At 33.1% G+C, this 16,234-nt stretch overlaps 1 protein-coding gene across 4 annotated transcripts in view; it reads right to left on the bottom strand.

Annotated features, from left to right (window-relative positions):
- Positions 1–16,234, bottom strand: part of LOC149786011 (E3 ubiquitin-protein ligase rnf213-alpha-like) — a 353,460-nt gene that overhangs the window by 327,276 nt on the left and 9,950 nt on the right. For all 4 annotated transcript variants that reach the window (XM_089976308.1, XM_089976310.1, XM_089976309.1 and 1 more), the window contains exons 4-7: positions 10,531–10,589; positions 7,124–7,270; positions 4,728–4,921; positions 78–355 (exon numbers count right to left, since the gene is read on the bottom strand). In XM_089976308.1, coding sequence (XP_089832434.1) covers positions 78–355; positions 4,728–4,921; positions 7,124–7,270; positions 10,531–10,589 — 678 coding nt within the window. The remainder of the gene's footprint in view (positions 1–77; positions 356–4,727; positions 4,922–7,123; positions 7,271–10,530; positions 10,590–16,234) is intronic.

Genomic DNA, 16,234 nt, shown 5'->3' with positions numbered 1-16,234 from the left:
ATTATTTCTTACAGTAAAATCTAGTAGATCAGATTCTATTCAACATCCTTCATTATTATCATAAGTAAGATGAATACCTTTTGTTTAAATTCGTCTTCATATGACCAACATCTTGCATCCTGTCTATATATTTTGTCCAGACCTAGGTACAACATGTCAAGTTTCTCCATTGTTTCTGAATCTATCATGACCACCTTGTTTTGGATTGACTTCAATTCCTCAAGGGCAAATATCTCTGCAGATATGACAGCATCATCTGCCAACTTCTTTGCAATATTCCCTTGGAATTTGTCGACAAACCATTTGAAATGGCTTATATCTAGGTTCATGATCCCATCAAATCTGTGAAACTCATCTGGGAAAATATAAGTGATGCTGCTGTAATATTGTACCTGGTAATTTATTTTCACTGCTGTTTAAATCTGAATTAGAATAATTTAAAGAAGGGAGTCCAACTATCTCATGTACCTAAATATTTTGAATGAATTATGGGCTATGAATCTGAAAGCATTTAAGATCATGTGATTTTTTTTATATAAGCCTTTCTTTCAAGTTCTGACAAGTGAAAAGTACACATGAACATGAGTTATTTCCAATGCACAAGATTGCAGTACCATGATTGCAAAACCATGCATGAGACCGTAACACAAGATATGAGAATGCAATATAACACATGAGACTGAGACATAACATACAAGGCTGGAATACAGTACATAAGACTGCAGTACAACACATCAGACTACAAAACAACACATGAGACTGCTGTACAACAAATGAAAATGCAGTAAAACATACGAGATCACGGTAGAGCATGAGACTGCAGTAAAAGTATTGCAGCACAATGCATCAGATTGCGCTATAACAGATAAGACTGCAGTACAATGCATGAGAAGTACAATGAATGAGGCTGCAAGCACATTAGTGCCCCTCTTATAAGACCACCCCTTTTAAAACATGAAAGTGGCCTTTTAAAGAGTGCCTTTGAAAAAGTGAATCACACTGATGTAAGTAATAATTGCATATAAAGAAAGAATGAAGTAACTAATTTTTAAACAGTTAATATTTTTTAATTCAAAAATTGGATGCACATAATGGAATTATTATAATACATAGGGACTTCCGTTAGATTTCAAGTTGGATGGTGAGTTGCCAAAGGAGGCAGGGGGTCTGGGGACCCCTTCCAATAGGGATACAGACTGTTCTTTTTTTTAAAGTAGCTGGGTGTAAAGTCAAAGTAGTCTAGTAAATTTGCCCCACTCCTGGCTGATACGAAAAGCCCTGAATACAACTTAGTTTTTTTAACAGTATTATAAAAAACTATGAATAATTCTCCATCACAGAATAAAGCAACTGCAGTATAAAGTGATGTTTTTTAATTGACATACTAACATATCACAAGTAGAATGTAACTGAATCACAGTATTAACTCATTAACCCCTGGAGGTTTTTGTCATTTTCACCTAAAATGCAAGTAGGAAACACATTTTGGGGGCTATTTCTAAATACATCCTAATACATTAACTTTTAAAATATTTCCCATTAACCTAATGCCTAGTTGTGTTAAAAACATTGATTTTCATTGGCTATTTCACCCGCGCATGAGCAGAAGGGTAAAAGTTGGAGTTCTTTTTTTTTGCTTAATGGACCCATCATTTTCATACTGAGACCAATATTTGTTCCAAAAAGCCCATCTTATCCTACTTTTTGCAAAGGTTCACCTGTCTGTGTGCAGTTCAGACCAGTCTGCCTTAGATCTGAGGCCAAAAAGTCTAAAATCCAGGCACAAAATTGGATTCCAACCACGGCAAATCTGGGTGGAAAAAAATCGGGTCCAAAAAATTTGGTTTTTCCCTTTGTATTTTGTAGTGCAACTAGAACGTCCAGATTTTCTGGTATCATTGTAGAGCTACATCTGTCTACCTTTCTATAATACCACCCACTTTAGTGTATCATACATGACCTTGACATTACAGAGCTCGGCAGAGGACTACTATCCACTGATGCGTAAATATGGCACCAGGGGTTAATGAGTTAAAGTTAGATATGCCACAACTGGTAGTAAAGGAGATGTTCCTGAATACAGGACTATATTTTTCCAGACAACATCATCTCCCTATAATCTAAGATCAAACTTTAACAACAATTAAGAATAACCTTGCATTGAACAATTCAAATTTAAATTACAGTATTCTTGGGCTAAAATACGGAATGCACTTCCTGCTCATATTCAATACCTAAATGATGTTTTATGACAAAGTATAACACTGAAATTATGTCAACACATGCCACATTTTTTAAAAATAGCCTAAAGGTATATCAAATCAGAAGTTAGAATTAACTGCTATGTATAAATGAAGCTCTAGCTTAAAGTCATTTGAAACAGTTCAAAATGTAGTTGTTGGAGAGAAGAGTAAAAAGATTCATTTAAACAGTTACATCACCCAACTTTCATAATGTTTAGTATTTATTTGCAGATGTGTTTACTTGTGAAAATTTATTTTCAAGAGAAAGAAAACACTCTCGTGATTATACCTTAATTTAATATTTCCGATAATATTTTTGTATTTTCAGTAGAAAGCCTCATGGGAAATTAGCTGTATTTAACTAAGTCAGGTATCGATCCTCTTTAAATAAAGACATTAGTAGTAGCAGTAGTAATTTTGTCCACACGTTATAAATACGTAAGTAGGGCCTTAACATTAGTTTTGATACCTTACTTAGTAAAACCTTGCTTTACTGTTTAATTACTTTTTATTACTGATGAAAAAGTAATTGTCATTCTTCCTTGCTGTATGCTCATGAATATTCAAACCACAGCTGCTGAAGCATTTTGAAAATACTCATGTGATGGTTTTTGAACAATGAAATATACTAAGGTGATGTATGCAGGCTCATTCTCCACCAGAAGGTGGCTGTTGGCTCACTGTAATTTAAAACAGAAGTCCCTCAACAATGAACTGATGCTCTACTGTCTGAAAAGAATTTGTAGGAATTAAAGATAAGACCATCTCCCCTATTTAACAGCTGAGTGTTGAAACCACCTCTGATAATGTTCAGCAATAAGACTGTCAACTTAACTGCTATGATAGCCATATTGGCTGTAAGATCAATACCAATGTCAATATGACTTTCCGTCCAAGATGAGGAGTAACAAAATCTTCAAAATGGTTGTTGTGTTGGCAGCACAATTTTATTTGAGACCAAATATATTTCACAAGAAGTCTTCAAGTAAAAACACCATGCTGATATGAATTGATGTTGAGGGGAGTAGTAATAAGATTCTCAATATGGTTTCCATGGAGGTCATATTGGGTGTCAACTGGCCCCATTTTCATTTTATAAGCAACCAGACATCGTAAAGAAATATTTCCGTGAAAATCCCATGTTGCTATGACCATCATTTCAGGACAATATTTTCAAGATCACTGCTGTGGCTACCGTGATGGATGTCTGAGCAGAAACATTTTCATTTAGGACTTTAGGACAAATGTGTGTGTGAAATTTCATTACAAACCTTCAAGTAGTTTAAGAGCAGTGGTAAAAAACTTGTGTCAACATATGGACAAATGACAGTCAACAGACAATAAACAATAGACAATGTGCCATCACATAAAAGTGTTGTTTTTGGTTTTATCCCCAGTAGAGATAAAAATGAAGGTCATGCTAGTGCTTCTATTGTACTCATTCTTTGAAGACCAACATTTAAGTAACATTAATCTAAAACGGTTTCCCAATAACTTTGCTCTTTCATAAAATACAATCAATTTTTCAACCTCAGTACCCCGCACTCTGTAAACAACAAATACATTATGCTCATCCTACATGAAAAATAGCTCATAATATTTCTATAAATATTTATTATACCAAAAGGTATATCACACTTTTGCAAACATTTCATGTGTATCTGTCCTCGCCTCACTATTTGCTTTGCAGGCTGTGCTCATTCTATATTGACTGTGGGTAACTGATCATATTTCATATGACATTTTAAGGCAAACAAGCTGATAACAATGATGATTTTGTGTCCTGAATGAAGTGGGTGGAGGCAAGAGTCAACTTGAAACTCATTTACACTAATCAAGGGAGGGTGATCATATCTGGTATAATGTTTCAAGAATATGAGTTGATGGTAACAACGGTTTGGAATCCTTGGTGGAGCCATTAAGGATGGAGGAGGGTGTGTGGTGGAAACAAAACTAATTCTCAGTAGATTCAATGATAACAGAGCTCACCCCTACAAAGCTAGTTTTCCGTAGCTAATGGAAATTAATTATCATGTTGAAAATATATTTAGACCAGTGATCCTGACAATGAAATGGTGGCCCCTGTGACTGGGCATAAAAGACATAAAACAATTTTAAAAAGTGCATTATTTTATACAATACTATAGTTGACAGAAAAACAGTGGTTAACCTGCTGGTTTTACTTTTTTTTATATATATATAAACAATTATTCTTAAACTCTACTTAAAGCTATTACCACTGTCCATCCTAATACCAAACTTACCTGAGATCTTAATTTACCTACCCTGAAACACTTGAACATAAAATGCACAAATTCTTCTTAAAATCTACTTTTAAGAAATTAAATATATATTTTGCATACTTCATTGGAAAACATGTAGCTATTTTAATGTATAACCATTGCTATTTTATATAAAGTAATATCAATATAGAAAATATTAGCTACATTAAAAACATATTTACAGTAAAATTCTTGAACTTACTGTTCTTTCTCCATTCCTCTGATAGACAGAATTGTCTGTCAGGAATACGCACAGTCCAGTTCTCTTTGTGGTAATATTCAAAAGTCACTTTATCTTCCTTTTGGACTGCATATTTGTAAAAAAATCCTCGCCCAATTAGTTGTTCTCTCCTGATTTTTAGACTGATCTGCATTTCATCATATACTTTGATGCGTCTGAAAAAAATGGAGAATATATCTTTTAATTCAACTTTGATCTAGCACAGAACATCAATTCTTAATTTCAGTAATACTGACCACAAGCCCAGATAACATACATACAGATCAGCAACATACGCTAACATCCCAAATTACATACATATCAGTAACAGGCCACCACTACAAATTACATACATATCAGCAACATAGGTCACCATCACCAATTACGTACACATTAGTAACATAGGCCATCATCACAAATTACATACACATCAGTAACATAGGCCACCATCAAAAACTGCATACATATCAGCAACACAGGCCACCATCACAAATTATATACATATCAACAACACAGGCCACCATTACATAGTACATATCAGTAACATGTGCCACCATCACAAATTACATTTCAGCAACATTTGGCAACCATTACAAATATACTTAACAGTAACACTGGCCACCATCACACATCACATACATATCAGTGATGTACACCACCATCATAAATTAAATACATTACAGTAGCATAGGCTACCATCACAAATTACATACATATCAGCAACATAAGCCAACATCACAAACTACATACATACATATCAGTAACGTAGGCCACCATCACAAATTACATACATATTAGAAGCATAGGCCATCACAAATTACATACACATCAGTAACATAGGCCATCATCACAAACTGCATACATATTAGCAACATAGGCCAACATTACAAATTACATCATACATATCAGTAATGTAGGCCACCATCACAAATTACATACATATTAGAAGCATAGGCCATCACAAATTACACACATAACAGTAACATATGCCACCATCACAAATTACATACATATCAACAACATAGACCACCATTACAAATTACATACACACATATCATTAACATAGGCTAAAGTCCCAAATTACATATATATCATTAACATAGGCTAAAGTCCCAAATTACATATATATCATTAACATAGGCTAAAGTCCCAAATTACATATATATCATTAACATAGGCTAAAGTCCCAAATTACATATATATCATTAACATAGGCTAAAGTTCCAAATTATATATATATCATTAACATAGGCTAAAGTCCCAAATTACAAATATATCATTAACATAGGCTAAAGTCCCAAATTACATACATATCATTAACATAAGCTAAACTCCCCAATTACAAGTATAAAATTAACATAGGCTAACATCCCAAAACACATAATGCATATTTTAAAAAAATAATCAAATATATGGTGAGCATAACAAGAACAAATATAATAAGTGTGAATATAGCAATAAAGAATGGGTAAATAAAATACTAGAGTAAAAACTAATAAAATTAATAAGCAATTAAGTTTTTGTTTGCCTTCAAATGAAGTTTCAAATAAATTCAAAATTATACAACCTCGTGACAAATTAATATGCACAATTGGTGTATTTGTAAGAAATAAATCTTGTCTAAAACTGATACTACCCAACTTTAGAAAAGGAAAAGCTACATTTTTCAGCATTGCATTCTTCAGAATATCAACCAAAAGAGCTATTTATTTGCTTGTTTCATTTACATGCATAAGCTAACTACCAGTTTTGTAAACTAATTACCGGTAGATGTAAATGATGCTTATTTCTCAAAACAACGTGTTTGTATTAGTTGCTGGTTCAGATGTGCCAATGCTATATGACTGTATATATATATTTGGCAGTAGTGTGGTGACAGCATATAAATAAAACAGCCTTGATTATGTTCCCTTTTATATGAAATGACTGGAATTTTTTGTGCATGTGACCTCTCCAGAACTAAATGAATCATACTTTTGCTTGTCATCATATGCAAACGCCACGACAATGAACTAATTAAACATATTATTTTCTGCTTAGATTAATTAATATTCTTAACTGGTTAGTCAATATCCAAGAAAAATCAGAATTCCAGTTTCTTTATAAAGGACTACAATTGGACAATTAAGCTAATTAGCTTGATTAGCACAGTGATATATGAAAGGTTTGATGCTGATTACAAAAAGTGTTAATGAACTGACGGACAAATGGACCAGATTATTACTATTATACTATTCCCACATCTTGAGTTGTGACTCTAATGACCAGTTATATGGCTAGCTATTACGTCTCCTGCAAACCTCTTTATCATTTTAAATAAATATAAATTACCATGATTGACAGATAGGTAAGTAAACAAATATTATATTATACATTACCTAACATGCGTCATGTGATGTTTATTTGACCCAAAGCCTCCAAACTCATCAAGTTTTATCTTAATGAGTACTTTGTCTTTTTCCAAATCCAACTTGAAATCTGGTGACACCAAGACATGAAAATGAACAGTAATGCAATTTTGATCCCTGAAAAAAAATTTATAACTACTTTATAAATGAAGCAAATGCAACTGATTCTAAATATATGGTGCAGAATTGAAAAAAAACTACTGGGTACATATAAACTCTGTTATAAAACCATTTTGAATGGCAAACAAAAATGATTTTAATATCATCTGCATCATTTAACAGTGATATGTTACTGCATACTGTACAAAAATATTTCACAATTTAGAAAGATACAACTTTTATTGGACTTCTTAAACATAAGAATTAACCAGGTGATATTTGCATGCTTAAGGCAAGTAAACAAACTTGCTACATAAAAGCATCTTCTTAGACTTTAATGCATTTAATTTTCTGAAATTTAATTGACAGCAATGACTCTTTGACAGGGGTATAAAAAACCACAAAATTAAGAACATTTTGTACACATTTCAACCATTCCCTATCATGTCTTCAAGATTTAAATTTTTATCTCAAATGGTGCATAAATAATAATAATAATAATAATAATAATACTTTCTTTTTATAGAGCAGTGATTCTCAAACTGTGTGCCGTGGCACACTAGTGTGCCGCAAGAGATTTGCAGGTGTGCCGTGGGAGTTTTGAAAAATATTTAAAATTGCTAGCTTTCTGAAACCTTGAACATATCGAAAAATTAAATGGTAAATCAATGTCGCAAAAGTTAAAAAAGTAACATATAAAAATGAAAACTCTGTCAGTCTGTTATTTACTGGTTTCTTTTGTAACGCGAGACTTGTGCGAGATCTCGGGAGAACTCGATCGCTCTAATTATAATAAAAGTGTAATAATAAATACATGCAGCCCATTATACAGGTGTGCCGTGAAATTTTTTAGATCTTTTTGGTGCGCCGCAAGACAAAAAAGTTTGAGAAACACTGTTATAGAGGGAGACTTATTATAGTCAAGGACTAATCTCCCTTGAGGACCTCTTAAGAGGAGCATAACAAAGTACATTATATGAAAGACAGCAGTAATTACTTTTTAGTTTAACATGTTTAGTATATGGTATTGTGTGACATAATCACGAACATTGCTTAGATTGGGCCAATATCAAATTTTATAAGAAGAGTTTTGCTTTTTCTGGAATTCATACCACCTTATATAAAGTCAGCTGACACATGCCAAGCTTTCAAAAAGCTTCTTAGTCAACATCTACAGAACCAATCATCTATATGATTCTGTTTAATTCAGTACCATTACTTCTTACAACATTGTTAATATGTACTCACCTATAATGTTTTACACATGTTTGCTACTTCTATTTGTATGAATCCTGTATGTACTCATCCTTAAAGCCTTGTACACATTTTATTGTAGCAGTATTTCTAGTTTTTAATAGCATTTATTGTCTAAAGACAACTGATCATTTAAAAACTGTTTATTAGATGTATACATACACACACAAATGTCCTTGCAGAAAACATCATGGAAGACTGGTCAATTGACCAAATGAGCTTTTTCTTTAAATAAAGTCATTGTTATTATTTATTATTTTTTTAATTAATATTATTATACATGTAATTATTATTATTATTATTATTATTATTATTATTATTGTTGTTGTTATTATTATTATTTGTCCAAACTTTTGACCCTGTATTTTTAACATAAGCTACTAATAATACTCTTCTACTCATTGTTATGTGTTTAGGCTTGAATAAACAGTAACACAAGAAAGAGTAAAAACAACAAGTTTGAAAAAATTAAATAATTTATTTCCCTGGAAAATACTGTAAAAATGAAAAAAATATGAACTTACGATTTCAAGAATGAAATCCAAATATAATCCAAGAATAATCTATGAATAAATTTTTTAATTTCTAATAATAAAATGTTCTAATGAATTCAAGTTAGAGTCGCAACAAAGAATCCAAGATGGAAGGTGATGACGTATACTGTATCCTGTATTATGTTCTGGTCTACAGTTCTATGTAGAAACACAAGAAGTAACATGCTGTCTGAAATCCAAATAAATTTTTTAAGAAATTTCTTTGTTCAAGAATTCTGTATAAGCAAATAAATATTTACAGAAAAACAAATTAATCTTTTAGAATCCAAATAATTCAAAATAGCTCCAAACTGACACAACAAAAGGACACCTTGTCATCAAGTGTTATAAGCCCAGACTGCGATCTCTCTCGATGCAGTGGTTTAAAACTTGAATAATGTGTAAAACAGATGCCCAGATAAGGGTCACATGATGATGTTTACATATAAAAAAAATCACGTAGCCACTGTATGTCCTTGATCAAAACCAATCATTTTACTCTGGGAATAGAAGTTGTTTACTTCACTAAAATCTATTTACAAGTCGAGGGTCACTTATCCAACACAGCCTCAATCTCAACCTTATTATTCCCACAATAAACATAAATTTTAAATAACTTGTTCACATGGCTGTTACTAATTTTAAATTAAGATTGGGAACTAGGTCAACTTTAAGTGTTTACCAAATAAACAAAGTCAAAGTCAAACTATTTTCTGGAAAATGTATCGAGTTCCTAGTAAACAGAACTACATTATTTTGACAAATAATGAAATTTACAATTTTTTAAAAAAAATTGTAAAACTTAAAAACAATTAAATCAGATATAAATTAAATATACATAACACCATCAACATGAGACCCAATTATTTTCAACTTGTATCAGTTCTATAATACAACAATCTTTAGTCTTCATGACAAGTTTATGCACAAGTCCAAAATTTTACAAGTCTGTACTAATGGACAAAAAATAATCAATGGAATATTTTATAACAATTTTCAGAAAGGATTACATTATGATAAAACATTTCTTAGAAAATTTATTATTACTGCCATTGATGAAATAGCTCTCAAAGGAAATGTAAAACCTGAAAATAAAAAGTAATCAGGACGGTGAAAATTATAAAGTACACATAAAGTGACCATTTTCCACCCATGTCAGTATCGTATCCATTAAAATACAACCCACTGCACACAGTGAAATCTCCAGGATAAGGGCTTGAACTAAACTGTGCTGCTGGGCAACAGACTTCATTCAATATTAACCCATTTTATGATATTACCACATTTAGGGTTAAGGAGGTACATGTAATCCATAAAATATTAGCCAGATAGGCTCCACTCCTAAAATGGATGTGAGTGTAAGCTATCTCTATTGCACAACTATAGACAGGAGATTTCACAGGCAAAGTTCACTGAATTACACCCACCACAAGTGAAATAGGGTCAGAAGATGTAGTGCATACTGTACAAGTTAAAGAAAGCTTTACAAACCCAAACTCAGGGGCTCCTACTCCAGTAGTGCCTTCTGGTTTCTTGTCCTTGTCTTTACCCTAGAAATAAATTTTAAATGATCACAACTGGAAAAGAGATTAGATTTGTAGAATTTCTGAAGACTGAAGTACTTAATATTATCCAGTATAATACATAAACATTCCAATAAGATCTGATTTTCAGATCATTGAAAAAAATATTACCGAGAGACCTGTAAAAGAGGCTGAAATTCAACTGTCTAAGACCATTTCTTCCTTTTAACTGGTGTTGAGCTATGAAACTATCCAGGATACTTATAAGAAACTCCGACATAACAAATTTGGCTATAAACATATTTTTTTACATATGCATGTCTGAGGTAACATGTTCAGAAGATACCTGTAATTGTAGTAAAAAATTACTTTTACAGTCACTGACTTTGAACCTGATGTCATAGATGGAAACTTGTTCAGCTTGCTTCCGACAATGTCAAGATATATCCAAATGTTAAGCTGAGTTAAATCTATAATGAACAATTTCGAAGAAAAAGGCTTTTTCAGCCACATGATTCAAGGTATTCATTAGACATACCCATAAAATGGATCTGATAAAAAGCCACTCATAATTGTATTATCTTGTTCACAAGACAGTACAGCTAAAAACCTGGATCAAGACATTTGACCCTAATATCAATGTCAAGTATTAATTTGTTCATTGCACTGCAATGAAACACACTATCTGGTAGATGTTCCCTTGCACGTGTACAAGTTACTGTGTTCATACATTCAATATGAAGTACATAAATGCATGCAATGACCTCTGACTTGGCTCCAAGGTAAGTTTGACCTGTATAAAAAAAAACCTGCATAAAAGTTGGATATTGTTTGGCGCTCCGATCAGCACCAATTTAATTTTTAATTAAAACACCATGTCAATGCTATTTATCAAGCAAAACTATTGAAAACAAGATTCTCAAGCTGGCCACTATGGTGCAATGGTGGAGATCAGATGAGCACCAATTTCATCCACATTAATCTACATATTACTCTGTGTTTTAGTGAGAACCCCATCAAGAACTTTGCAGAAGGCCCTGAAAGACCATTAGGATGGACATGTTTTATGGCAAGTTTCATTAGGTTAGAAGCAGATGCAAGGGACCATTCTTGTTAGCTTTTCAGGTCCTGAGATGAAACAGGGAATGAACCTTTGAAGATGATCTCTGTCTCCCAGGTTGCAGCCCTAAGAAGGTTCTTACTGTGGTCCATTAAGACTTTAGAAGTGTCCATGGCAACACTGCTGCAGAGATGAAGCAGCTTCACAGTGTGATAGACTTTGACCAAGCACATCACAAGGTTTTGGCAACCACCTCCAGCAAGCATTGTAGCATGGTTGTAAAAAAAAAAACCAGCGAACTGAAGGAGTCTGCCACAAAGATTAGCCATGTGAGGTTAAGGTGAGCAGTGCTTTGAACATCTTAACTTAGGAAGGCAAGTCCAGGTCCCCAATCAAAATTCCCACTTGTAAAATTGCTGTGTCCATGGGAAGATGCTAAAGGGGCATGGCAGAAGAGTACACTCTGTAGCCAACTGCAGACAGGTCTCAGTGTAGAGAGGGGAAAAAGACCACCCGTTGTGCTGCCTACCAACTCTTGACAATTACAAAACTTTGGAAGTTTCCTTAGACTACAGCCAAATGAAAGAGCAAATGGAGATCTGATCATGAGGCAGCCCCTTTGAATCTGTCCAAACTGAAGAATTATCTTTTCCTCAGAGCCAGCGGGCTTGGGACACAAATATGGGAGAAGGCAATAAAATTAAATTTAACCACCTCCTATGTATATTTAGCTTTTATTATTTTTTGGCTTTTCCTAATGAGTGTATGTTGTATACATTTGTATTTTTTACCTGACCTTGTCCAAAATCAAGTTAACTATGTACCTGACTAGGGCTATTTAATCTGTAAACAACATAATACATAGCTGACATTTCTCTCTGACAATGGCTTAAATATTAGGATCATTATCAATGGAAGTAAACATGTTTATCTTAATCTGAGTCTAAGCTATTGGAATTCTCCCATTTTAAACCTGGACTACCTCATGTTTCCTGTATACTTGATTATAATTTTAATAATATACCTCATTTTGCTGACAACTTCATGTTCAAGAAAGGACTCTTTGACCCCCATCCTGATTACTGTGTCTTAGCTTTTTATAAAGTGTTGTTTATTTTAGAAATTACTCATTCTTGCATTTATATCTTTAGCAGAATCAAGAATCAGTCTTATTGTTGTTTTTAGAATTTTATTTGGGTGGAATTATTTATTCAAATTATTATTCACTGGAATTGCAAAGTGCTCAATAATATTCTTGGACTGGAACATTAATGTGAAATAACAGATATTCAGAAATTGACATATTTGGATTATGTTATTGTGATACATCAAAAGGCTTAGCATACTGCCACACAATAGGTCACTGGCACATTTGGATATTCAAGACTACTGACATATCAATATGTTCAATATTGGAATTCAGAGGTCTTGCTATGATTTTAAAAGTAGGAGTCCAGTACTCCTATTTTGGGAAAACAGGAGTCTTACCAGCAAAAGCTGCAATCCTCTACCAGAAATAATTTGGGCATACATTAAGAGGCTCAATTTTGAGATGAATAGAACCAGCGGTTGCCACTGAATTTAATTTTCTAACTTATTTACACCATTGACATATAGCTGTTTGTCCATTAGAGTGTGAGTGAATTATGTAAGGAAAAGGAAAGGTCTTATTCCAAGCATGGAGAACTCCTGCATAAGTGATTTTCTGCATCCCAGATATAAAAAAAATTGCATCCAAATATGTGTGATTAGGAGTTTATTTGGATTACCACTGGAATTCAGTTGGAACTTTATGCATTTGGATGTGTGATAAAACTGTTATGACCATTCACAATATTGTAAGTTCCTTTTAAATTTTCATTCTGCATTCTAAAGAAATAAATTATTTATTTAAATTTTTTTAAACTTTTCGTTTGCTCTTTTCTGTTACTTAGTTTAAGATATTAGTCTATTAGTATATTAATATTGTTATATGCTGAGAACCCCTGTCAATGTCCGCTGTCTGAAAGGGGATATACACAGCTAGCTTATCTAGCTTGAATAATTCTGGAAACTGCTTTTTATGGTTGTTATGTCCTATTCCACATCTCGCAGATACTGTCTCTTAGCTATCTCTGCTGCAAAATAAGTTGTTGTTTTTTTCACACTATGAACTCTGCCAAGGTTTCACTTTCTTGAATCAGTGCTTTGCTAAAATACTATGCCAAATTTCTGATCTGTTCCATAAATGCTTTATTTTAGTTTTAAGCCAATCACTGCCATAGTCTGCTTGTTGAGACAGAGGTTTATGGATCAAATAAATATCGTTACTTTAAAAGACACATCCTAGTCACTATAATGGACCAGCAGTGAGACAAATATAATCTTAGGGACTCTAGACATCATCAAAATATTGGAGGAATGGAATCCCAGTGATTCCTGCAACTACTCCCATGAGCTTGGTAAAGCTCACTGAAGATGCTAGGCTGAACAGAGGGAATACAACTCACTCTCTGCTGACACCGACCTGTGGGCTAGTCAAGGGTGCTGTCTCTTCTGTTCTATACGAAATGAAAGGGTGCTGCTCCTCCCTACTAAAACTGTGCAACTGCCGGATCCTTTCCTAACAGGAATGAAGAAGGTCATGCTCCTCCCTCATAGGAGAACACAACTCACTCTCCAACCACTTATTACCTCTGTTAGGAGGGTGCCCTTTAACACCAATTACCTTCAATGAGATTTGAGCAATCTTTCTCTGAGACCCAAGAGACACAGAGAAGGAAAATCCAGTATGTTCAGAGTAAAAAGAGACAAGCTCCTTCTTCCATTCCATTGTAAGTTCATATGCATTTGGCAAGGTTCCAGACCTCACCCAACCTTGAGGCTGCAAATGGAACAACAATCTGTCCCACTGAGGTCTGTACAGACTCTAGGCAGGTGGGTAGGGTGTCCCAAGGTGCTTTTCTGTGCCCACACCTCCCCACTCTCTTAGACATTGCTGTGATAAAAAGCTAAAAACAAAATTTATGAAAAACTTGTTCATTTGTAAAAGTATGATATAATAGATTGGTCCTTTTTTTTTAACATCGCTTATTTAAGCAGTGTGAACTCAACATCCAGGTGTCATCCAATTACAGAATAGAAAACTGATGGTTTAAGACAAAAAGTACAGCAATGCCTAGCTTAGTATACAATGAAAAGTAATTAAAACAAACAATAACTCGGAAATTTTAATCCAAGAGGATATCAACCAAACTCATATGAGCAATGGAGATGAATAATTAGCAAAACCAGCTTGATAAGAATGCTGAAATCTGAGCTGGGTACCATGATAAATTTTGTATACAGTATACCGCTGTATTTCTGAACATTCTTTGATGCATACCACAGTTTATCAGAATCAGGGACCAACAATTTATTTTTCTAGGGCATGGACCTGATACTTTTTAATGAAACAAAATTTGTAAATAGCTGAAAAACTATCTTCTATGATGATTTAAAGCAAAATAACAGCATATTATACCAATCACATTCTTTAAAAAAAATAATGACCTTGAGATAAATGAAAATAAAATATCGTAGCTCAAAAGAAAATTGTACCCAACCACCCCTGAGAATTTACCTAACAGAAGATGAATTTGCTATGTGTATATTAATACATGTAATCATATAAGTTGTAATTGAAAACTGTAACTAAAATTGCATGATTAAATTTATACTATCTTTTACATCTAGGGACTAAAACTTAAGTAACAAGACCAGGTAAAACCAAATAAGCATTCAAGTTTTCCAAAATAAAAATTTGTTTAAATAAATTTTTTAAAAAAAGTGAACAAATTAAAAATAACTTTATAGTGTATGAATTCCTAGAATGTAATCCTAATAATCCTAAACTGTACTATCAATTTCTCACTAATCCAGAAACTGCTCCAAGGTATTTTGAATGAAGCTTCTAAAGTGCTTATGTGCTATAGTTAACAACACTCAATTATCACAGTTATTATTCCAAATGTTTTTACTTCAATGTAATCTCATGAATGTAGAATATCATTAAAGTCCTAGAAAGTTTCACATAATCTGATGGAATTAATGAAATATTTAAGTCCTTAAATATATTTACATAATCCCAAAATAATGACTACTTAAATTAAAAATGATCCACTCTGCTATATCCAACGAACATATAAATAATTTGCAAGTTCATCTTGACTCTTACAAAGCCTGCATAACTACATAAAAATGGAACAAGTTGTGTGTACAATCATTATATAGTAACTATATATGCACCAAATCAACAAGCTCTGATTCACTATAATTTCTTGAACAATTAAATTGGATTATTTTAAAATAATTCCAATAGTCATAATGTATCAGTCTTGTTCTGCCCATCTTGAATTAATGAACTAATCAAATGCAAGGGGCATGTGTAATAGGCTCTCAACAGGGCAAATGTACCATTTAGAATCATGCTATGTTGACATGACATCCATTCAAATAAAGCTAACATTCATAACTGACTTAGTTGTTGATTTGACCTTGGCAATCAGACTTGTTATGAATGAGATTCCTACGATGAAGTGTACACATACTTTACTATAGTGCTAACTAGACAATGAATCCAAGAATTTAAAAT

The sequence above is a fragment of the Sinohyriopsis cumingii genome, chromosome 12, assembly GCF_028554795.1.
Source record: "Sinohyriopsis cumingii isolate HCF-2022 chromosome 12, ASM2855479v2, whole genome shotgun sequence".
Classification (NCBI taxonomy): domain Eukaryota; kingdom Metazoa; phylum Mollusca; class Bivalvia; order Unionida; family Unionidae; genus Sinohyriopsis; species Sinohyriopsis cumingii.
This window is presented reverse-complemented; position numbering and strand designations above follow the sequence as displayed.